Below are 25378 nucleotides of genomic sequence, written 5' to 3'. Positions count from 1 at the left end.
ATGCAATAAGGTCACATTCTGAGGCACTAGGGGCTGACTTTGACCTATAAATTTGGAGGGGACACAATTCCACCCACGATAGTTGCCACTAACTGCCACTAACAGAGATGATGAGGTCTGTTAGAGGGGCAGGTTTGGAGGCAGGGAGAAGATCAGCAGAGTTTTGGACATGTTGAGTTTGGGGTATATATCAGACCCCCAAGGGCAGAGGCCAGGTGGACTATTGGATGAACAGGTCTGAAGTTCTGGGCAGGATTCTGAGCTGGAGATAAACATTTGGAAGTCCCCAACATATTAAAACCAAGAGACTAGATGAAGTCACCAAGAAAGTTAAGTTTGGATAGCAGAAGAGAAATGTTCCAGAGATTGACACTAAGAGGCGAATAAGTATTGGGACCAAGACCAAAGCCCACAAAAATGTTAAATAAAAATCCCACATATGCTTGCCATTGTGAGAAAGCAATTACATTTTAATGATGATTTTACGTTACATTCTAAACATTTACGAAGTCTCGGCGCTGCTCTGTGAAGTGCACTATGACAGCCGGAGCGTGGATTGAATTTAACCGGCTAATATGTTGAAGAAGTTACTGGTGCTGAAATGGAATGTTTTGAATGCCATAAAAAAGTCAAAGGACACTAATAAAAATAATAAAGTGCACTTTTCTCAGAAGTAGAAACAACTTTGGAGAACATTGTTTTGGTCCTTGATTTAAGAAGTCATTTGCTAGAAAGGCCGTCATGGTACAGTGCTCTGAGCGGCTGCGTAGTTTGTTCCTTCAGCTATTTCTGGGGAGAGGGTAGTTCGAACATTTAAAATTGTTTTTAAATGTTTACATTAACATGATTTTACTGTGTTTTAGCTAATTTGGGGAGCAGAAGTCAGTGCCATTACATAGCCAGTGGGCCCCTTGGTGGTTTTCTTTTATCCATGTGCCTGCTGTCATCCACAGAGATAGAAGCACTGACAGCCAGGTGACCAAAGTTTTCTGAACGTGTTCAGCTCGTATTTTTTGCCGATCCATTGCCCCTGCTGCTTCCTCTGCCTTCTTTCTCTGTCTGGCGACCACCTAGGCAGACTTGAAGGCTCAGCTCAGCTGTCACATTTGGGCAAGTATTTTCTGACTTCCATATTCCCACCCTTCCCAATATGGAGAGCTGAAGTGACACCGTGCCACCAAATGACCGTGCAGCCCAGCACTTACCATGGGAGTTTGTGCCCCCACCACCTTGGTGGCATAGACTGGATTTTTTAAAGCATTTATTTTCTCTGTATGTTGCACTGGTCCTATCGGTAAATATTCAATAAATGCATGTGAACTATTTAATAAATGCATGTGAACCATAAATACGAACTTTGCCTGCTCAGTGCACATCCAAAGTGTCACCGAACTTTGATTTCTTACTACAGTATAAAACGTTTTGTTTGGAGTGTACCATTAACTAACACAGTAATGTGTCAAACATTTTGAGAAGACCCCCTTAAAGAGGATTCAAGCAGATGGTTGCTTATAGGGTTACTTTTGTCCCTAAAAAGCTATTCCCCCGCGCCCTTTACTTTCTTCCATTGAAAGATACCTGGGATGTATGGGTTTTTGGTTTTGTAATGATTGTGTCCCTTCAAATTAGTAAATGAAATGAGGTAAATGGAACATATCCAGGAGCTTGGAGGGTGAGATTGATGGCAGTTGTGGCAAAGGAAAACAATTAACGGATTGTTTTGGAAGGGGGTGGGTTTTTAAAAATCAGGTATAATAAAGATCAATAATGAGAATCTTCAGTGAATAGTGTTGAAAAGTATTGTAATAACTCTTTGGTGTCCAAACAGAAGGACGACAAATACTATCATGATGATTTGGTGCAGGAGTCTTCTCACTGACCTTCGAGTGCCAGGAAGCGTGGTTTCTTTGTGTATGAGTGAGAGGGGTGGAGACTGTATATATTCTCAATAATAGGAGAGGGCAGGAAAGTGTTCACATCTGAGTGTTGCTAGGATAAGGCTTTACCAGGTGCCATTTTTGATGTCTCCCTCTGATGGACTTTGCCTTCATTCTGCTGAGTCACATAGCATGTGGCCCCAGCATCCTGAATCCATGGTTGGAGCTTGGATTATTGACACATTTGGAGCTAAGCTGAGCAGCATATGAAATGTGCCATTATAGTTTAGTTATTAAATCTTGATTTCTTTCCCCAGCTCTACTTTACGAAGTGTTTCTACTGGATCCTCAAGACCTTCCAAAATATGTTTGGTGTGTGGGGATGAGGCTTCAGGATGTCACTATGGGGTAGTGACCTGTGGCAGCTGCAAAGTCTTCTTCAAAAGAGCAGTGGAAGGTAAATGTTCATGTGGGTGTTCCTTTTTCGCATTCTTTCTCGTGTGTCGTTGACCCGCACAGTTAATATTACAGTGTGCTTGGGAAATTCTTCAAAAAATATTTTTGATGTAATCTAACCCGTAATGAATAGTAATAATGTCTTATCTAAAAACTACCTGGAGATTTTCCACTGAGCAATATTTAATGGGCCCGATTCAAAATTGCAAGCAGAGATCTACCAGACAAAAAGGCTGTGTTGTTTTTGTTGTTTGTCAGAGTTTGTTTTTCAGTGAGACTTAGAAAAATAATTCTGTGTCACTGTAAACTTAATTTTCATGATCCAGAATAGCATTTTTACTAGACACACATAGAATACAGCATCTCTGCCTTTTCCAAGTTTTCCTTATAAATATGTGTGTTTCTGGCCACTGAAAACATTCAATATTGGGATCCAGTTTGTGATTTTTACAGACCAACTATTCAGACTCCTGGCCCCCATCTGAGTCCTACCATTATTCCCACTGAAGATTTCCAAACTAGTAGATTAAGTGAAAAAGTTGATTTGAGGTTTACCCAGTATGTTCAGTCTGGCCTTTGCTTCTATTCCAAATAATTGTACTTCTTAAGTAGGGATAGATGTTTTTGCCTTCCCCTACCCTCACTTATGAGTAATTAATTAATATCACTTAGGCTACAAGGCTTTATTGATGTCGAAAGCTATGAATATGTAGCAGTGGAAGTATTAACTGTCATTGATACTTAAGTTCACTTAAGAGCTCTACATAAAGACCCCATAAGGTTTATTTCTCAAGGAATTTTTCTGAAAAATAAAGTTTTCAGAGACTCAATCAAAAGCAACCTGAGTGTTTCACCTTTGTTTTTTCCAGAGACCACAAGGTATTGTCCTTGATTCTGGGATACAAAAGCCAACCAAGTAATTCTCTCTTTCTTCTTGGGATTGATTTTTCATTATTCAATTGATATTACTTTTTTTCATTGTTTACACTACTGATTATTTGATAGCCCTGATACACAGCATTGAATTTGTAGTTACGACTCTAATAATTCTTTCCCAGATATGGGCTCTTGGTTACAGGTGGCAACAAATTCAACATAAACTGGCTTAAGTGCCAGTGGAAATTCGCTGGCTCAGGTACTGGAAAGGCCTAGTGCAGGCTTGGCTTCTGCAAGGCTGTAGTCTTCAGCCAGGTCATTAGAACTCAGTCCCCTTCTCTCCAATGCTTCTCTTTGTTCAGGCTCTGTCCTCGTGAGGTTCACTCATGATGCCGAGACAGCTACCAGGTCTCCATAAGTAAGAGGTTTTCTGCTTCTAGCAGTTTCTTTATAAGTTCCCAATGAAACCACCTCAGGTTGAACTTGGCCCACATGTCTAATCCCTGTGGTGGGGGACACAGTGAGGGGATGGGCTAGGTCTGGCTGGAGTCAGACGCCCTGAACCATCTAGACCAGAGGGGAAGGGTGTTTCCCCTAGGAAAACAATTGAGTTCTGTTATCAGAAGGCTGGTTTTCCAACACCAGGAAAAGTCAGTTTCTAAAAGTACTGAAGTCAATCTGTTTTCTAAGGCAGGTCCCTCTTTCTCTCTTGCCTTAATTACATGACTGACTCAGTAGAAGATAAATAGATGAAATGTATTTCTGGCACCTTCCTAATCCCATCTTGTACCTTTTGGTACAAGAGCTCCCCTTCCTAGGGTCACTCATTAGTGAACAAATTAAGTGATATGTAAAAATAGGGAATGAATTAAAGCAAATTTTTTTCTGGGTTTGAATGATTATGCCATAATGAACCCCAATATTATGTATAACTAAAATCAACTAATAAAAATAAATAAATTCAGCACTGTGGGGCAGGACATTCTGGAGTAGGCAGTGGGAGCCTCCACATGGGCCAGCTGCTCCCACCTGTGGATCAGCCTCATGTCAGAGCCCACACTGTGACTCTTGGTGGAATCTGCCCTTCTCTGCCAAAGCAAAAGGTTTTCTAGACATTTTTGCTTAGTTTTTTTTGTTTGTTTGTTTTTTGGGTTTTTTTTTTTTTTTTTAGTGTTTTTTTCTTTAAGTACGTGAAACAGGAATTGCTTTTGTAACTCAGAATTAAATGTGGAAAAGCCCATAGGTAAAGGCATCATTTTCCTTCTTTGGAAAGCTGTTCAATCTCTGAGGGATTTTTAAAGATTTTTGTTAATATAGTTCATTCCCTATTTATTTGGGAATTTGAGCTTCAGCATTCGTCTACGTGAAGCAAGGCTACATACAGATTTAAAATACAAACATCATGTGAGTAAAAGTCTGCTTTGTTTTTATATTGATATATTTTGTGTTTGTTTACTGTTCTATCCCATGTGTGTGAGAAAGAACATATAAATAGGGGAGCAAAAAGGTTCTGTGTGTATCTTAGCTTTTGGAATTAGCATTTTGAGACTTTTAATAATACATTATGTGGCTTAAAGCACTCATTTTACAAAACTACATCAGGGTGATTTTTATTCCCATTTTCCAGATGAAAACATGTAGACTCAAGCCCAGCCAAGTAATCAATTCTGAATCGTACGGCCAAATGTGGACCCATGCTGAGTCTTGTGACTCCAATCATAGACACAATCTTAGAGCCTGAGAATTCTAGGTCTCGCAGTGTGTTTTACCATCTCATTCTCGGGTCCATGAAACTTCCATGCTGTGTTAATCTACTCATGTCTGCTGGGTCATGATCAAGGAAGCAATTTAAACATCGTCGTTTGGTACCCTCAGTATGTGTGCACCTGTGTGACTGTGTGTATAACATGACTTACATGTGTATGCATGTTGGAGTATTTGAATATTTGGCTTTCTGATTTCCCTGCCTTCTTAGATTATAATAGGGCATTCCCAACAGAAGTGGGTAGCGGTTGCTGAGATGAGGGAACTCGGGCTTAAAGCTAAAAGGAACTAAGAGCACTAAGGAACGATGTGGAGATGATCACTACAGAGCAGACAGGAGGACAAAAGCAACAGCCTAGTCTCTGAGTTACTGGCTTGAGGCTTTATGCTCCTGAGGAAGTCACACTAAAGCATGCTGTCATTGCATAGTGGTGACTATTAATTATTTTTAAAGTGTAAGTTATGTTCTTTGTGTTCTGTTTACTGAGATGTACGTGTGTGCTTTATTTCTTCTTACACATTTAATATAAAGACACTTAGAACTTTCCTCCAGAGTACCTTATTTGCTAGTAATATCAGCTAATAACCATATTAGAATACTTTGTGAATGGAAGTTTATAATTTTATCTTTTTTAACTTTGAATCATTCAAAGATTTTTAGGACCCTTCTGACTTGAAAAAGAAAATGAGTAAGTTTTTAAATATATTTTAAAACTTTATTTCCCCCTCATGTTGGAAACTGGACTGGCTTTAGAGTCAAAAGACCTGGTTTAAATGTATTACAGCACTCACTAGATGTGAGATTAAGGCAAGCTTAATCTGGGTCTCAGTTTTTTTTTTCTATAAATGGGAAAAGTAATATTTCCCTGTCTTAACATTGCTATGAAAATATAGTGTAAGTACAGATTTTATAAATTGCAAAGTGGAATCAAAATATTAGATCATTATTACTCTCTAGCAGTTCTCTGCTAATGTCTGTACAGAGAGACAGGGTGAATGATAGATTGCACCACTAGGTCCTAGTTTTTCAGCCATACAATTTTCTTTATTAGATCATCATTTTTTTTCCTTAAATATGATATTTTGTCTCTAGAGCTGTCCTTTGAGATGGAAAGATCCTTCTAGATTAGCAGTTCTCAATGGCATAAGAGGGGTGATTGAGGGTTTATGGAAATTTCCTGGACTGGCTTTTCCAATCTTGACTGGACTGTCAAGATTTCCTCCCATAATGGGCCTCCTTGCTGATTGGGAGCATTCCCACCTTTGGGAGTCGCACAGTTGAGATAATACTGAGAGCTACCAACTAGACTTTCAGCTCTTGTAATAAAAATCTTTAGGGTAAATCAGGGTCTACTCTTTACAACCTAGGAAAATTATAGATATTAAGCTCTCCACCAAATAAATATCTGAATGTATACATGAATGTACCTTTATGGCATATGAGCAATCAAGGTTAAATGACTTACTCCAAATTTATATATTACCAATGGAACTTGTCCAAGAAGTCATGTAAGCCTTTTGACTTCTAATCTGTAATTTCTAATTCTACTCAAGAGTTTTTAACTAGGTCTCTTTCTAACTGTAAAATGTTGTTATTTCATCTTATCTGTGTATTTTAATGGTGATCCCTCAATGAACAGAACTGCCTAGATTCAGCATGCAATTTTACAACCTAATTTCCTTCTCAGATATACAGTATATGTCTGGAAAACATATAAGGTATCACAAATCATTGAATAGCTTTAAGGCTGTAAAAGAGGAAGAGAGTTCATTATTATGTAAAAATCAACTGGATTTATACTTTTGTAAGCAGACCTGTAAAGCTGAAAAGTCGCCATCTTGGTAAGGTCAGCCAAATCATTTGATGCCTGTTTCTGCACTCAGACCTTTCCCTTGCAGGAGAAGACTCGTAAGTCTATTTCTTGAAATGAAATTGCTTTAAAGATATAATGTGGCATTTATACACAATGGAGTATTACTCTGCATTAAAAAATGACAAAATCATAGAATTTACAGGGAAATGGATGGCATTAGAGCAGATTATNGGAGGAGAGAGGAGTGTGTGGAGTGGGGTGTGAGAGTGGTTGGGGAGGGGGGAGGGTGGAGGATGGGAAAGGCAGCGGAGCACAACAGACACTAGTATGGCAATATGTAAATCAATGGATGTGTAACTGATGTGATTCTGGAATCTGTGTATGGGGTGAAGGTGGGAGTTCATAACCCACTTGAATCAAAGTGTGGAATATGATATGTCAAGAAATTTGTAATGTTTTGAACAACCCACAATAAAAAATAAAAAATAAAAAAATAAAATAAAATAAAAAAAAGATATAATTGCAGGTTAATCTTAGGGCTTTTAAAATATGCAATATATTAAGACAACCAGACCTGTGAACAGATAGCTTATTCCTTTCACATGTCGTTCACAGCTTACAGGTCAAGAAACTTTAAATTTATTGATGACTATTCTGTAGAAAAAATATTTTTAAGGAAATGTTATGGCTGATGAATAGTTAATTGTTTTTGCTTCTTTAAAATTAATTGAGTGAACTGAACAGGCCCAGAGTAAAGTGTGTCTCACCATGTCTTAAAACCAAGTTATCTCTACCAGCACCACGTGTAAGCGTGCTCATGAGCAAGAGGGAGGAGAAGCAAAAGTGTACGCAAGCAGGAGGTGTGTGTTGGGTGGCACAATGAACAGTTGTGTCACAACATAGAGAAACTCCAATTGAGTGGACACTAGCTTAATCAAGATATAATATAACTCATATATCTATCCCCTTAGAACTGACAGTATAAAATTAAGCCCATGATAAAGCAAGGAAATAATGTGACGTCTACTTGTCAGATGTCTTCAGTTAATAATGTAAGATGCAAACCCTCATGTTCCCAGGAACCATGTAAAAGAAGCTAATGGGCATCCAAGTACATTGTGGAACCTGCTACTTTAGGGGCAGGAAACTAGGGTCTGGCTTACAGTTTTCTTACTTTCTACTGATTGAGTTGAAGGTTTTATTTTGATTTTTTTTTCCTTTACCCAAAATTAGGAATCAGTAACCCAATTCTTTCTAATTATTTTCTGTAAGAAATTAAATAAATACCTGCCCCATATGTTGTATCTATGATTTTTAGGAACACTCTTTTCTTCCTTATGTAAGCATGTGTTAATGGAAAATGTTTGCTAGCCATTCAGTTGGTTGCTATGGAAACACACAGAGCTATGACATTTAGGCCACCCTGGAAGGTCAGGGAAGGCTTCTCAAAGAATTGACCCCCCCACCCTGAATCTAGAAAGATTAAGACTGGCAGTGCTGAGAGGAGATAAGGACAGGTGGTCTGCACAGGGCATCAGAAACAATTTCTTGTTTGCACTGTGTAAAATTTGAGGTGTGAGCAATAAAAAGTGAAAGTAAATACATACACAGTTTGGGACCAGGTCCTAGACTCCAAGGAGGAGCCTGAATTCATCCTTGGGCAAAACAGAACCTCTCAGAGTTTTCACCCAGCAGAGGGGTAAGCTCGGTTTTGCTTTGAAGATCTGGCTGTGGTGAAGTACGATTATTTAAATGGAAACAGTTCTGGTAGCTGTTGTCATCACTGAGGCAAGAGATGAGCTAGGACAGACCTGGGCCAAGGTGTTAAGGATTGAGAATGGGAACGGGGAAGACTTCTCTGAACTCTGGCACCTCTACATTGGAGGGAAAAAACAAAACTCTAGGATTATTCCCCAGACCTGGCTCCTGACACCATTTGCTGAGATTAGGGATGTGGAGTGGGGCAGCTTTGGGGGCATGGGAGGAAAGGTGGTTTTTTGGTTTTGTTTTTTTAATTGAAAACTTTTTAAAATTATTCTTTTTATTTATTTACAACGCCAGGATATACCCTGACATAATCGCAAACTCATTGAAGAACACAACCTGCTCCACTTTAAGTCCCCAGCCCTTCCCCTTCGTCTGCACTCCAGATCTTCCCTCTATTTTGATGAAATTTCCTGCCCCCTTCTTTCTCTCTTTCTCTCCCACCCCCGCAATTTTCGATTAGCTTCCTCACATCAGAGAAAACATTTGACTTTGGACTTCCTGAGACAGGCTTATTTCGTTTAGCATGATAGTCTCCAGTTCCATTCCTTTACCAGATGTCAAAAGGTCATTCTTCTTTATGGCTGAATAATATTCTCTCTCTCTCTCTCTCTCTCTCTCTCTCTCTCTCTCTCTCTCTGTGTGTGTGTGTGTGTGTGTGTGTGTATGTATCACATTTCCTTTTATCTATTCATCTGTTAAAGGGCCCCTGGTTTGTTTCCATACCTTGGCTGCTGTGAATTGGGCAGCTATAAACATCAATGTGGCTGTGACACTGTAGTATACTGATTTTAAATCTTTTGGATGAATACCAAGGAGTGGGATAGCTGGGTCATATAGTGGTTCCATTCCTAGAGTTTTGAGGAGTCTCCTTACTGCTTTCCAGAGCGATTGCATTAATCTGCAGTCCCACCAACAAAGTACCTTTATCCCCACATCTTCACCAACATTTATTATTTGAATTCTTGATCATTGTCATTCTGATTTGAATGAGATGAAATCTCAATGTAGTTTTGAATTGTATTTCCCTTATTGCAAGAGATGTTGAACATCTCTTTCATATATTTGTTGAGAATTCATATTTCTTCTTTTGAGGAGGGTCTGCCCATTTATTGATTGGGTTATTTGTGAGGTTTTTTTTTTGAGTTTTTTGTATATTCTAGATATTAGTGCCCTGAGGAGCAGGTGGCAAAGTCTTTCTCCCATTCCATAAGTTCTCTCTTCAAGTTCTTGTTTCCTTTGCTCTGAAAAAGCTTTATTTGATGCCATCCCACTTATTGATTTATTTTATTTCTTTGGCTTTGGGAGTCTTTTTTGAGAAAGTTGCTTCCTGTGCTGATGTATTAGAGAGCTGGGCCTGTGTTTTCTCCTAGTAGCTGTGTAGTTTCTGATCTAATTCCTAGGTCTGTAATCTACTTTGAGTTGACTTTTTCTCAGGCTGAGATACAGGGGTCCAGCTTCATTCTTCTACATATGACTAGCTAGTTTTCTCATCACCATTTGTTAAAAAGACTGTCCTTTCTCCAACTTATGTTTTTGGCATCTTTGTCTAGTATCAGATAACTATATTCATGTGGATTTTTCTCAGTACCTTCAGTCCTGTTCCCTTGATCTCCATGCCTGTTTTGGTATTGATACCATGCTGTTTTTGTTACTGTGGCTCTGTAGTATAATTTGAGGTCCAGCATTGAGATACCTCCTGCTTCACTTTTCTCATTAAGGATTCCTTTGGCTATTCTGGGTCTCTTATTTTTCCAACTAAATTTCAGAACTGCCTTTTCTAGTTCTATGTAGAATGTCATTGGAATTTTTAAGGGGATTGTGTTGAGTATACCTAGCACTTTTGGTAGTAGGGACATTTTGACAATATTAATTCTGCCTAGGAAAGGTCCTTTCATTCAGCAAACATTTCTCCATTTTCTGCTGTGTACCACACATCATAGTAGGCACATCTAAGGATATCTTGGACAAGGATCAAGTGAACAAAATAGACAATGATCTCCGTCTTGATGCAACTTACAGTTTAGTGGGGAGTGGTTAAGAGGTAATACATAATACATCAGTTGTTTTTATAACATTGGAAAAGCTGATAGGTGCTGTACAACACAAAAAGTATCAATAGGATAAAGCAGATAAGGGGTGAAGTTAGGTTTAGAGTGAGTTTGAAATGCCTTCAGTTGTGTTTAACAGGAAGTTGGTTGTGTGATACTGCAGCTTGAGGAGCAAGGCAAGATAGAAAGTGAGTATTTTGGAGTCATCATCCATGAAAGTAGATGCAATTGCCCAAGAAATAGGCTTTTAGAGAGACAGAGTGAGCTGAGGTTAGAACCTTAGAGAACATAAATCTAGGACAGTGACTGTACACGTGGCGTATGTGTGGAGAATTTGTCTCTCCCCCTTCCTTCTCCAGGTTGTATACAAAAGAAACTTAGTTACTCCGTGTCTGATTACTCCAGGATTTAGGGAACTTTAGACATTATTGAATCTGTGCAATTTTCAATTCCAGTTTTGTTTCTTTATTCATCAGTATCCTTTGATTTCTATGGAAACGTAGCCAATCCAGAGACTCCCCCCAAAACATGGAGGGAATGTGATTCGGTAACCAGTGCAGAAGCAATGCCCAACACATTGGCAGTGCTAGCAAAACCCTTGTCCGTGGTTTGATAACTGACAAATATATGGGATTCACCCCTGTTACTGTCTCCATGGCCGTTTATTTGTTCAGTGAAGGAGAAAATAGGTGGAAGTGATGTGTTAGAAAACGACTTGACATAGGAACGTGTGAGCCAAAAGTAAGTTAGCATTATCCACAGAGAGCTTCTTGTAGCTCACCTTTTTATATCAAGGTGCACTTCATATGGCAAATCTGAAAAATAGCAGTGGCACAGGAATTAATTTTTGAAGTTATTCCCTATGTTTATGTGTCTGTTTACAGTGCAACTTAACCCGTGGGCGGGGGGTGGGGTGGGGAAACAGAAAGAAAATGCCAGCCACTCACAGATTGCCATGAGTTAATGTGAAATTTAAAACAAAGTGAAGTGGGAAGGAGAGAAGATAAGAGCAAGGAAGAGAAAAATGGAGCCAGGCATGGAAATTATACTGAGAATGAATGTCCCAAGGCCTTGGTAGAGGCTGGCCGTGTATTTGGCTCAGTTTTCTAGCAGCCAATCCAAAGGCGTGAGTCATCTGGCCCTTGGTCCTTTCAGAGCTAGTTAAGGGAATTGCTCATTTATAAGAACATTTTCTTGAGTATCTTTGGTTTTAAGGTACCCGCTCTTTTCTATTTGAATCATAACCTGAGATTAAAAAGTAACTCTCCCATGGCTGTCACGTCCGTCAGCCTTTCGACCCTGACCAGAGTACCTGAGAAGAGAAGGAAGAAAGGTTCATTTTTGCTCCTATTTCAAGGGATAGGAGCAAAGGATATTCAAGGGATATGATCTTGTCCATGGTAGGTAGGCCCAAGGCAAAAACATCACGGCCAGAGGGTATGGCAAAGAAAGATGCTCAGCTCATCGTAGCCAGGAAGCAGAGAATGAGAAAAGGGGCTGGAGAGAAGACGAGCCCTTCCAGAGCCTGCCCCCACGGACCTGGTTCTCAAGTCCCGTCTCTGGAGGCCATCCTGCCACCGGTGGATTAATCCATTTGATGAGGTCAGAGTCCTCATGATCCAAACATTGCCTGTAATCCCCACCTCTGAACCTTGCCACATGGGGGACTAGGCTTTCACACATGAGCTTTTGGGGGAAATTCCGATCCAAACCATAACAGCAGCTAAAAGAATATTTTAGTTTATATTCAAGGAGCCGTACTGAAAAAAAAAATGGCTTTATTCTGTCAACCAGCTGCTCCTCTAATAGCTACTATTTATTGAGCACTTGGTAACTGCCAGACACTATGCAAGTACTTCATGTTTTCTCATATATTTCCTATCACAGCTTGTTCTAGTTAACTTTTTGTTGCTGTGACCCAGATACCTACCAAGAACAATTACAGGAGGAAACACTGATTTGAGGCTCATTGTTTCAGAGGTCTCAGCCCATAGATGGGAGACACCATTGATCTGGGCCATGGTGAGGCACAGTGGAAGGCCCAGCACAGGAAAGCTGCTCAGCTTATGGCAGTCAGGAGGCTGGGGGGGGGGGGCTACAGGAAAGATGCATACCCCAGTGACACACCTTCTCTAGCCACACCCCAACTGCCTTCAGTCACCACCCAGTCATTCACAGTAGGATGGACTGATTAGATTACAGCTCTCATAATCCAATCATTTGGCCCCTAAATATTTCAGGAGATGTGGGGGACACCTCATATCCAAACCATAACAAGCAGTCCTTTTGTTTTTTGGGGGGTTTGCTTATTTGAGGGGGGCATGCTAGGATTCTAACACAGGGCCTTGCTCATGCTAGGCAAGTGCTCTGTCACTGAGCTACATCCCCAGCCTCCACAACAGCCTTCTTAAATCAATGTTTTGTGAATTTGGAAGGGCAATACCTTTGAACTCTCTAAGCAATTGTTATGACAGGGAAAACACTGATTTTTAAATAAGGTCTGATCCTTCAGCTCTTAAAAACAGTAAATATTTATTAAGCTCTTTATGCTCATTATGCCAAGAACTTTGTATTCTCATTTTAATCCTTATAATCACCCTGGGACGTAGGCAGGACCGTCGAATGTCCTCCTGTCAGAGATCAGTTCACTGAGGCACCTAAGAGGTAAGTAACTTGTCTGAGGTCACATACTTGGAAGAAAGTGGCAGAGCTGGGACTTGAACCTGGACAGCCCATACTCTCCCACTCTGTGTACTTAACACATAGGCCATCCTGTCTCTCAAGAGTTCCATCAGATCCCAACTATTTTTACCCATCAAAAAGTAGAGGAATGGCTCTGGCTTTAGAATACTTAGGAAGAGCACATTATAATTTAATAGTTATCTTGCTATACTCTAAATAATTAACTCCTATCCATTCCAAGTTGAAGCTCTAATTTGAATTTCTGTTGCCCTAATGGGAAAGAAATTGGGTAGTCTCTATTTTTTCTTAAGGAATGAACTTCATATTTTTTAAAAATCACCATTACCATCCTGAAGTATCTCTTTAACATCTTGATATTAATCTAAAGCTGTATTTAAAACTTTTATCTTCCTGTGTTTCATTTCCTGTGTGTGATAAAAATTACATGCAGCCTTATCAGGCCCGGAGAACCGCGGGGAGAATGGTCTTCCTTGTATGAAGCTGAGCGCTACCAATGCTTCAGCTCTTTGATATCTGCTTCATGCCTCATGGCTCAGAAACATCCCCAGGAGGCGAGGACACAAAGCTGCTCTCAGAACTTGCTCTCGTGATGAAATTAGGATCATGTAACTTACATGATTTGATGTTCTTGGGAATTATTGGACACCAAAATTAAAATTGCTAAATTGACTGTGATCAAGAACAGAGCCCTGGACGGACGGGTAGATGTTTATGTCGATTTGGAGAGGAGACAGTGGCAGAGTGGAAACCTGGAGCTGGGACACCAGAGACATCCATTTGCGCAGATTCAGACGCACAGAAACCTGGCCTGGTAGAGTAGGTCTACACCCAGGAGAGGGAAGAGGAGACGGAGCAAAGACCCTGGGATCCAGCCCCTAATTCTGGAATGAGAAATCTCAGCTCTTAAATTCAGAAAGTCTTTTTGTAGAGTTCTTCCCAGTAGAACCATCAACCCAGTGGCTTTGCAGTTTCGTCCCTGGGTACCCTGTGGGGTCCCTTACAGTGTACTGCCTAGAAGAGGGGACAACTGGGATGACATTGTGAATGAAGGAGAGTAAAGAGGGCATGACTGCCAACAGAGTGGTCCAGTGGAGTGGGAAACCAATTCGAGAGGTCATGAGGGAAGAATTGGCAGGACTGCATGGTGGATCAGCCCAGGAGGTCACTGGCAATCATTGACAGAGATTTAGGAGAGAAACACTTAAGTCCAGGGCAGAGGAGTGGAGTTGAGTATCATCGAGGCTGTGGGGACCAGTTCTCACAAGGAATGACACTGCTCAAGTGAATAGGAAATCAGAGAGAAACATATTTGAAAAAGTTTATTCTTTCCCTGAATATTTTTTCTTGAGAGTTAAAAAAAAAAAGAAATGGCAATGTGGCAGTAGATCAGCCAACATCAGCGGCTGCCATGGCTACTTGGTGCAGTGTATGGAAAGTGAGGAAATTAAAATCTGGCAGAGGTGTTGGGCCCTCAGCAACTGATGGGACAGGCCTGCTTAGGATAGTGACGACTGCGGGGTTTGTGTACTGCTGTTATTCCTGATATTAGAGGTACTAAGTCATGATTTTAGCAACTTGCGCCACCAAAGGGAGCCACAATATGAAGCTACTCGTGATTGAGAAGGCAGAAAAGTTCTCTAGGAAATAAGAAAAGATGGCAGTTTTTACAGGCTCCCCAATTTTTCACATAATATTTTGCTCTTAAAGAGTGTACCTAGTGCAGTAAGGTTCGTTGTTGTTTTAATGTCACTCCTTAGCGACTCCACTCACTGCCCATCCTGACACCTTAGACAGACTAGAGAGGCCTGGTAAGGATTACTCTAGAGACACGCAGAAACATGTAAAACACACACACGCTTTGTCCCACCTCACTCAAAGGCTCAGGGATTGCTTTCTGGGGCCAAAGAGGAGGCAGAAAGCTGTGTATTTCGGCAAGATCTCAGAACCACCTACAGTATCATAAAAATATTTGGTATGCGTTTACCTTCATTCTCTCTCCCACACTCGCATCTTTGCAACACCATAGACAAAAGCACGTGGAAAGAAGAACTGATTGACACCAAGGAACAGATTGACACAGTTTGTGGCAGAGCGATGTAGATTGTTTCCATTTTTCCCTCAAGGTGACCTTATTTGAAGCTCTTTAATAAATGGAAGTTCTTGGAATTTGTGGGCTCTCATATTGACAAGAGCATCAGCTTCCTGTATGTGCTGTGTTGTTCATTAACGGCAAACTCTTACATCCCACATCACAAAGAACCATCCCTGAGAAAGAAGGAGGAAGATATTTCCTTCATTCAGGTAGGAGGCCCATAGTGGTCTGCTTCTAAGATGTCTGTTGTGGTTTTGAGCTTCTAGCGCCATGAAATTACTCTCATTTGACATTGCAATACATCTTTATAAAAAATGTTTTACTTACTCTTCTAACAGTAAAAACTGGAAATAATGCAAAAGATGGACGAATACAAAGCTAGAGGACATCACCTAGGAACAAAAATTGAAAAGTCACTTACAGTAAAGTAGCTGAGGAATTGATGGTGTGACGTTTTTAGGCAGTTTGATATAAATCCATGCTTCTGTACCCCACTATAGATAAAGTGTATGCCCAATAAATTATTTTTATGTATTTCACTGGAATGAAAATTGTAGAATTTGGGGGAAAGGGGGGGAACAAATACTTCCTCCTTCCTTGGGATCCCTTTGTATATATTATTTTCTTCAATTCCGAATGAAGAACCAGGACTAGAGTTTGGAGATTCATACTCCATCATAGAAGCCTTTCAGTGGTATTTTTAGTGACAGGCCACTTGTATATTACCCAACAATTTGAATCCTTAATGTGAATTTCTCTAGAAGGAAGCCGTAAAATAAAGGTGTCAGTGTAGATTCCAGTGTCGCTTTTATGGAAGAATGGCACTGCCGCCTCTATTTCCTCTTCTCTAAACAACAGAAAACCTTCAGAGTGTCTGCCCTGCCCATGTCAGAGTTAGGAAGATAAAAATTAGAACAGGTCTGTTTAAACCCCTTAGGAAACAACAAAGGATTGCCGTATAGACCTTCCACTTAAAAACATTTCCCCTTTTTCAGAATTGAGTCAGCATACCGTGGTTCTCAATAAAATGCACGATATTTAAACTACTTTTGGTCCATGATATGTATTTGAAAGAGGAAAAAGGATAAAAAAAATGGTAGAAAAACAGAGCCAGTTTCCATGCTCTTTGTAGATCTTGAACAATTGGAAAGATCATAACTCTGTCTTCCTTTTTTTTAATCTTTACTTCACTGTCCCAAGATTTCTAAAACACTTTGTATTCTCCTACACTCCTCTCCTGTTGAACAACTTAATTGGAAAACTAGTGCAGAATTAGTCTAGGTTGGTTGCTTTTTTAATCTGGCTTGTACCATAGAATTTTCCCAGTAACCAGGCTGTACGATTTGATTTTTCTAGGATTACATAAGTACTAATTGTTTTTGTTTTATTTATTTTTTTTGATACCCAGGATGAACTAAAATCATATTCAGAAACAAAGAGGAATGAAAAGACTATTAATAGCCATTACATAGAAATCTTAAATAAAAATCACCCTTGTTAAAAGAGAATACTTTAAATTTTTTTTAGAAATGCCCTTGCTAAATGATATTAGATCCCCCCTGCAAAAAAAAAAAATCCTTCAACCAACCTTCCCTTTTACTTTTTTAAATTAAATGTACTTCTGACACATCTAATTAGGATTTATTTGAAGAACTTCAGTTGCTGTAATTGGTGATACTTAAAATTCAGCATGTTTATGTTGCATCTCAGAAATAATCAAAATAGGTGACCTTTTCCTAATTTAACCAGCGTCTCAGCCATCAGAGCTGTAATAGCGACTAAGGTCAAATCTCACTGAAACATAAAAAGCCAGGTTCAGAGCATTGAGAATCAAGCCAGGAGCAGTGGCTGGGAAGACGTATGAAGAGGCAGGTACCAACAGGGCTGCAGCCAGTTTGAGATAGAGCAGCCACTGGAAATGGAAAGGGAAGCCCGTCTGACTGCCCACAGCACAGAGCCAGGCACACACACCAGACACCTCCTCTCCCCTTAGTCACATCTGCTGAGTGATCACTGTGTACCAGTCATTGGGTATGTGCCGTACTTCATTCCTATTAACAAAAAGACATGTGGGTCTCAGGTACCATATTTGACTTTATTTTGAGCAGTGTGCATATTTTCTGTACTGTCTTTTGAGAATTACCTGTAAAACAGAATAATCACACTGAGTTCTATGAATTAACTTTGTCTCTTTTCAATGAAGCAGTATAAATCATTCAAAAAAATCAAATGAAACCAGGAAGGATTTCCTTTTATTTTATTTTATTTTATTTTTTTTGCAAAATTTCTCAGTATGGAACTCAGTTCGCCAGGCAGAAAATTGAAGTATTCAGGTACTGGTACCTATTTTCTTTATCAGAACGAGTTGTAATTTATAGTAATAATACACCAGGAAAAAATGTGAGGAAAAAAAAGAACGAAATTATTTTAGTAGGAAAAATTAACCGGTTGAGCCATTAATACATTTTCAATCTCTCTTTGTCCCCTTCCCCCTTCTTAAAAAATACATTCTCTGTAAAACAAACCAGGACATTCTTGCATTTTAAAAATTATGTGAAAAGTCAGTAAATTATATTTCCTATAGTGAGAAATCTCATAAAAGTATGTTTCTTCATATGTTTCTTTTATGTAGAAAAACAGTGGGCTTTCTGTTTTGTCTTTACTGTAAATCTAAGTACTAATTGTGCTTTTTTTATATAACTATCCAGTAGGACCTGAAATTACACCTCAAGGACTAGTAATAATAAAAAAGTTAATAGATATTAATAAAAAGATTGTTCTTCAAGGAGCGTACATGAAGAAACACTCATAGAAATACCATTATAAATGGTTTTAGGCAATTGAGAAATTTCTCTTTAAATTTTGAAATACTAAATTTAAATTAAATATTTAATATATCTGTTTAGGATTTCATTGAAGACCCCCAGTTGCTAACTGGACCACAAGAGGATAATGATATCAGATATTTGTCAGTATGATACCTTCGCTAAACTTATTTTTTAGATCCTTAACTCTGTCTTAAATATTTTTCAGTTACTGAAATATATTGAAGGTGAAGCATTGGTAAACTTCTCTTCGTTTTCAACTTGTAAATAGGTTTTCCTTTAAAAATTGCCTTGTGACATTCTTCAAACACACATTTAGGTGATTTGAATATTAGAGCACAAAGTCACTAAACAGAGAGGTGTAGTTAAAAAGGGACGCATCCCCTCCTGTTGTAGACCAGTCTTGGTTTTTTTTTTTAGTTTTTTTAAATTTTAATTAATTTATTTATTTTAATTAGGTATATATGACAACAGAATGCGTTTTGATTCATTGTACATAATTGCAGCACAACTTTTCATTTCTCTGTACATGATTTAACATTGCACCATGTGTGCAGTCCTACATATACCTAGGGTAATGATGTCCGTCTCATGTCACCATCCATACCCATACCCCTCCCTTCCCCAGCATCTCCTTTGCCCAATCAAAGTTCCTCCATTTTTCTCATACCCCCTCCCCATTATGGATCAGCATCCACTTATCAGAGAGAACATTCGGCCTTTGGAGTTTGGGGATTGACTTACTTCATTTAACATGATATTCTCTAGCTCCATCCATTTACCTACAAGTGCCATAATTTTATTCTCTTCTAATGCTGAGTAATATTCCATTGTGTATATATACCACAGTTTCTTTATCCATTCATCTATTGAGGGGCATCTAGGTTGGTTCCACAGTTTAGTTATTGTGAATTGTGCTGCTGTAAACATTGGTGTGGCTGTGTCCCTGTAGTATGCTGTTTTTAAGTCCTTTGGGTAAAGGACTTATAGTGTATTATTTTGTTTATATTACACAGGTAAATAATAGGATAAATATTCTGTGCTCTACTTAAAGGTAAATTGGGATAGCTGGGTCAAATGGTGGTTCCATTCCAAGTTTTTTAAGGAATCTCCAAACTGCTTTCCAGAGTGGTTACACCAATTTGCAGTCCCACCAGCAATGTATGAGTGTGCCCCATATCCTTCTCCCACATCCTTGCCAACACTTACTGTTGTTTGTATTCTTGATAACTGCCTTTCTGACTGGCGTGAGATGCAACCTTAGTTTTGATTTGCTTTTCTCTAATTACTAGAGATGTTGAACAGTCTTTTATATATTTGATGATCCAATGTATATCTTCTGAGAAGTGTCTCTTCAGCTCCTTAGCCCATTTATTGATTGGGTTGTTTGTTTTTGGTGTTAAGTTTTTTGAGTTCTTTATATGTCCTGGAGATTAGTGCTCTGACATGTGCAGCAAAAAGTTGCTCCCAAAATATAGGCTTTCTCTTCATCTCATTGATTGTTTCGTTTGCTGAGAAGAAGCTTTTTAGTTTGATTCCATCCCATTTATTGATTCTTTATTTTATTTCTTGTGCTTTAGGAGACTTGTTAAAGAACTCGGTGCCTAATCCAGTGGGATGAAGACTTGGGCCTCCTTTTTCCTCTGTTAGGCACAGGGTCTCTGGTCTAATTCCTAGGTCCTTGATCCGCTTTGAGTTGAGTTTAGTGCATGGTGACAGATAGGGGTTTAGTTTCATTTTGCTGCATATGGATTTCCAGTTCTCCCAGCACCATTTGTTTGAAGAGGCTGTCTTTTCTCAAATACATGTTTTTGGCTCCTTTGTCTAGTATTAGATAACTGTATTTATGTGGCTTTGTCTCTGTGTCTTCTATTCTCTACCATTGATCTACATGTCTATTTTGGTGCCAATCTTATTTTTAAAATAGAAATAGCCTCATATAGGCCCAAGGAAAGTGCCTTCCGTTTTCTTTCATAACATTTGACCAGGAGACGTTGACCATTTTCCTATACTTAGGTTTCTAGAACATACCACATGAACCTACTCATTCACACTGAAGGAGCTACTTAAGAAGTCAAGGGGAAATTAGTTCCAGGAAATGATTTAGTTTATATTACACAGGTAAATCATAGGACAAATAGTCTGTTCTCTACTTAAGGGTTCTTTTAATATCATGTGATAAAATAATTACATTGTATGTAAAGTAGGTGGTAATTCAGTTTTCTCTTGGAACATTCATAGAAGACATTGTTTCCAGACTTGGTCTAATACAGCTGAATGTTTAAAGGTGTTATTTGAGATATGCTTTTTCTTGATTTTAATAAGTGAAACTAGATGTTAGCATCCCATTTTCCTCATTCAGTTTAGACATACCCTGTTATGTAGGGAGAATCATAATCTTAGGTGACCATGTTCAAATTCTAATGTCACTATTTATAATATCCATCAGATTTAACTTTTATTAAATGCTACTGTAAGCCAAGTGCTAACATTGGAGATTATGTGGTTTTATTTCTTTACCATTTCTGTAGGATTTAAGTAGTATCCCAATTTCTGATAAGGAAAATAAATAAACAAACAAACAGTTTGTACGTAGGCATATAGAGAAGACCAGAGCTAGGAATTACATGCAGGTCTTTCTGATTCCAAATTCTCTTGCTTACATTATTTCACTGTGTGACATACTGCTGGCCAGGATATCCAGCCTCTCCCCAATTCCTAGCTGTAAAATTAAGCTCAGGTAATACCTGGCTTATCGTGGTGTTTCGTGATTGGAGATGATGTATGCCAAGAACCTGGCACATTATAGACATTAAGTAAATGATAGCTATTCACAGTGCTCTTATTACTTGTCAAACTGGACATATACTACATAATATGCAAAGCTCCCTAAGTGGTTATTAGATGGAATAGTATATAAAATGTCAGGGGAACAATAATTTTGCATGTCAGATTCCAATAACACCCCACCCCCCCCCCCTCACACTAAATATAAAATGTGTATTTGAAACCAATAGGGGCAGCTTTGATCCCTGTTGAGGGGAAAAAAAAAAACAAAAAAAAAACCCTAAAATTTGATGTAGACCTAGGGCAAGCAGCTTTCCCAATCGTTCAAATTGCTCTGTTTTATTATCAAATAGGGTGATGGATGACATTAAAAGCTATAATACTATTTTGTAGATGAGATTCACTGCATGATATTAGGTGTGGGCACAGTTCAAAAGTCTTAAACTGTAATTTCTCTAAAAGGAGCAATTTAAATTCTCACTTGAAACAAAATTTTACCAAAATCCTGCCCACACAGGCCTGAGATGGCAGTTTCAGTGGGGGGGCGGGGGCGGAGAAAAAGAAATGAAAAACTTTTAGAAGAAAAATAAGGAAATGCAATACTCATGAAATCATTTGGTTGTTCCTTTCCCTTCATGACCAGTTCTCAGGACGCAGATCCCATGGGCAGCCAGTAGGCCCTCTGGGCTGGCTCCTGGGAGGAACATAGAGTGTCTCACTTTCATTTCTTTAGGTACAGTCATGATAATAACTTATATTTGTGTCCTACCAGGAAACACTGCAGTTAAGCGACTTAGGCAGGATCGTACAGCTAGTAAATGACAAAACTTAGACTCAAACCTGCATCTGACTTCAAGCATTTCCGTAACCTGAAAAAGTAGCCAAAACTTTATAGCATGTTGGAACAAAGTGAAGGGAGACAGCACCCCTTGATTACAGAGCTTACATGGCCATTGATTGACATTGTCCAAACACTATTTTTTTTTTTTAACTTCAGGTGGTTTTTCCTGCAAGTACCTGGGATGCATATCCCTCTCATCCCCAAACCTGTAGCTGACTCTTTTAGAAGCCAGTATGCGAACTATGATCAAGAGGGTACTGTTTGCTCATGGCTTTTGTGCCACTGACTCTTTATACCAAGAAAGTCCATAAATGTCCCAGCTTAGGACTGTAGACACCATCTGTCAAAGTGAGTTTTGTCAGGAGGTAACTGCCAGCTCCACCCATACCGGACTGACTCTCTCGGTACATATTAGCCAGAATTTACTATGATATAAACTTATTCTCTTTTGTAAATGATGGTCTGTCCCTCAAACCAACCTGTCATGGTAACTTTGTACAGAGTGCACTTGAAAATGATCTAACCACAGGAAACTTTTCAGAGGCAGAAAAATTATTGCTGTAATCATACAGCACTTTTCTTCAATAAAGTGGTACCAGAGTTGTATTTGGCTTGATGTTGAAATCAACAGATGATTTGCTTTCCATGGTTCCAAAGTGCTGTCGACTGTTGGAATACATTGGAGCAACTTCATATTTTCAATCTACAAATGTGTCATTGCATATTTTCTTTGACAGCAGGTAGCAGGGAGATAGTCGTGAGCGTTGTTCTGAGCTGTTCAAGTGTATCTCATTTAAAGAAAGTCTGTTATGCGAACATCCATATTTGTTAAAAATGAAAATTACATAAATGAGACTTCAAGTGGTATTAGTGGATTTGGAAGTGCAGAGGAGCCCTTTGAAATCCAGGAAGGAAAGTGTGACCTCAAATGGAACTCGGTATACTAAGTGGACACTGGGATTCCTTTTAAAAAACTCATCATTGAGGTGGTTAAATAAAGTAAAATTAACTTTGCTTTTAGTTACTTTTTGTAATAATAATTAGCATGTTATTGGTGCTTAGGAGATCCTCTTTGTCATGGGACTGTCTTTCCCTAACTTAAAGAATACCTTTATAGCCAGCTATTTTACTAAAATGGAAAACAAAATCTAGACATCTGTAGAAAACCTGCCATCTGAAAGGGTGAACTTCTCACAACCAATTAGTGTTTCTACTTTTATTAGAATTGTTATAATAGTATTTATTTTATGTCTTTAGGTTACACTTATTGAGTATGCGTAAAATTTTCGACCTGACAGAATGTTTTAGAAAATTAAATAGTTGAAGGTTCATGTGATAGCCACTCACTCCCTCCACCCTCTGGTCTGTGGAACCATTTCTCTTCACTTTGTAACAAGCTTGTAAACTTCTCATCCTACAGGAGAGTTGAACGGACTGGAATCCTGCAGTGGTTGCAACAGTTTTATTTAATAAACAGTCTTCTCCCCTGCTTGTGTAGGAAAGTATTTTTGTAAAACTTTTAGGAAAAAAGAAAGAGAAATGCCTATCTTTTAGTCACAACAGAGATGATGTGATAGTTCATGTTGTGGTATTTGCTTTCCTCGTCTTGGAAAGTCAGAGCCTGTAGAAATGACATGAAATACATGCTGTCGACCCTTCCCATGTGCAGCTCACAGTTGAGTGGATAGCAGTGCTTTTCACTAGATATATATGGTACATGCATATCATATTAGTATTATGTATTAGTACATAACATATAACATGTATTAGTATTATATATATTATTTCTTAGTATTATAGTTAGTATATGTTAATATTATATATTAGAATTATATATAATTATTAGTGTATATAGTTATATTAGTATTATATATGTGTATACATAATACATATGTGTGTATTACACATATATACACATACATATACATATATGTGTGTTTATATATGTTTGCATGTGCATGTATGCATTCTTATATTTCATAACATTTGATGAATTTCTAGACTAAAATTTCTGACTCAGCTGAGGACTCTGATATTAACAAATATTGCAAGCTTAATTTACAAAGGTGGAAAATCACATTTCCATGAGAAGTATATTTTGAGCACCTTATTTCCTCCCCACCAGCTACCTGCTGGGGCAGTTGTATATTTTATTCTATATGCTAGTTGGATAAGTACATATCATTGTTACCCTTTTTTCAATTTTAACAGTGATAAGGTATGTGTAACTTAATTTTACCATCAATCATTTTTAAGCTCAGTGGCTCTAAGTGCATTCATGTTCTTGTGCAACCATCACCAAAACTTTTTGCATCTTGCAGAACTGAAGCTCGGTGCTAATCTAACACTTATCTTCTCATCTCTCTCCCCACCAGCCCTTGGCAACCACCATTCTCTTTGCTTCTCTGAATTTGCATCCTCTAGATACTTCAAGTAAGCAGAATCAGAGTGTTTGTCTTTCTGTGACTGCTTATTTCATGTAGCATAATGTGCCAAACAGAACTATTTTTGTGACGAATAACTCCTCAAGACATGATTTGCCCTCGCTGTTGATAAAAAACTGTCTACACTGGAGGTGTGGGTCAGGGGAAGAAATGTGACTGGGGTGCAGGGAATGGAAATGCTACACAGTATGGTCTGGAAAGACCTCACTGGTAAAATTACTTGAGATTTGGAGAATGAGAGAAAAAAAAGTTCAAAAGTGCTGTGAGCACAGTTAAAGGGCCCAGGCCAGAAAGAGGCAGTAGGACAGATGAATCGCCATCGCGCCAGTGGCTGGAGAGAGGGTGCTAAAATGTGGGTGGCATTAGATTAGTGCAGGTAGGTACATGGCATCAGATCCCACAGGACCTCAAAGACCATTGGACGATTTATTTTCTGACTAAAGCTGGAATGATACTCATTCACCCTTTATAGTTCCAGAGAAGTAGATCACTTCATCCTAATAGTAAATGAGAACAGTGTACAAGGGCCCGCCCTGCTGGGCGCAGCACTTAGCAGTGTTGCCTGTCCTCCGTTTCATAGGTGAGGTGGCTAAGCCTCAAGACCTGCTGCTCCCTGTCTTGCTTCAGCAAAGATGGCAGATACGTTCCTTTGTTCCCAGACATTTAGACCAAAATAATAGGAGTGGATGGAAAAAAGTGTTGGAAAGCAGAGCCACAGATACCATAGCAGGAATGGCTGTGTCCTGTAAAACAGGGAGCTGTAAGCTTCAGGCTATCAGTCTGTCACCCCTGCCACCTCTGCACACCCCAGCCCAGCCTTGGTCACTGTATGCTACTCCCAGATGAAGCTGGAATTGCCCTGCAGTGGGAGTCACCCCCAGCCCCAGGTGAGGACAGCATCTATGCATTCTGATGGCCTTCTGGTGCCAGGCAGACCCAGTGCTGAGCTGTGGGCGACGTGCCTTGCGTGAAGCCTGTAGATGCCCATGTTATAAGCCGCATGGACCAAACTCAGCTTGCTATTCTGAGACCCCAGGCTGAACTGAAAGACCCATTCCACTTAATAGCATTGTGGACACGGTGC

At 39.1% G+C, this 25378-nt stretch overlaps 1 protein-coding gene across 3 annotated transcripts in view; it reads left to right on the top strand.

Annotated features, from left to right (window-relative positions):
• Nr3c2 (nuclear receptor subfamily 3 group C member 2) overlaps window positions 1-25378 on the top strand; it is a 325701-nt gene that overhangs the window by 163729 nt on the left and 136594 nt on the right. For 2 of the 3 annotated variants that reach the window (XM_048813488.1, XM_048813489.1), the window contains exon 3: window positions 2195-2346. In XM_048813488.1, the coding sequence (XP_048669445.1) occupies window positions 2195-2346 (152 nt within the window). The remainder of the gene's footprint in view (window positions 1-2194; window positions 2347-25378) is intronic. The other variant, XM_048813490.1, reaches the window with a different exon arrangement.

Source organism: Marmota marmota, unplaced genomic scaffold (genome assembly GCF_001458135.2).
Source record: "Marmota marmota marmota unplaced genomic scaffold, marMar, whole genome shotgun sequence".
Taxonomy (NCBI): domain Eukaryota; kingdom Metazoa; phylum Chordata; class Mammalia; order Rodentia; family Sciuridae; genus Marmota; species Marmota marmota.
This window is presented reverse-complemented; position numbering and strand designations above follow the sequence as displayed.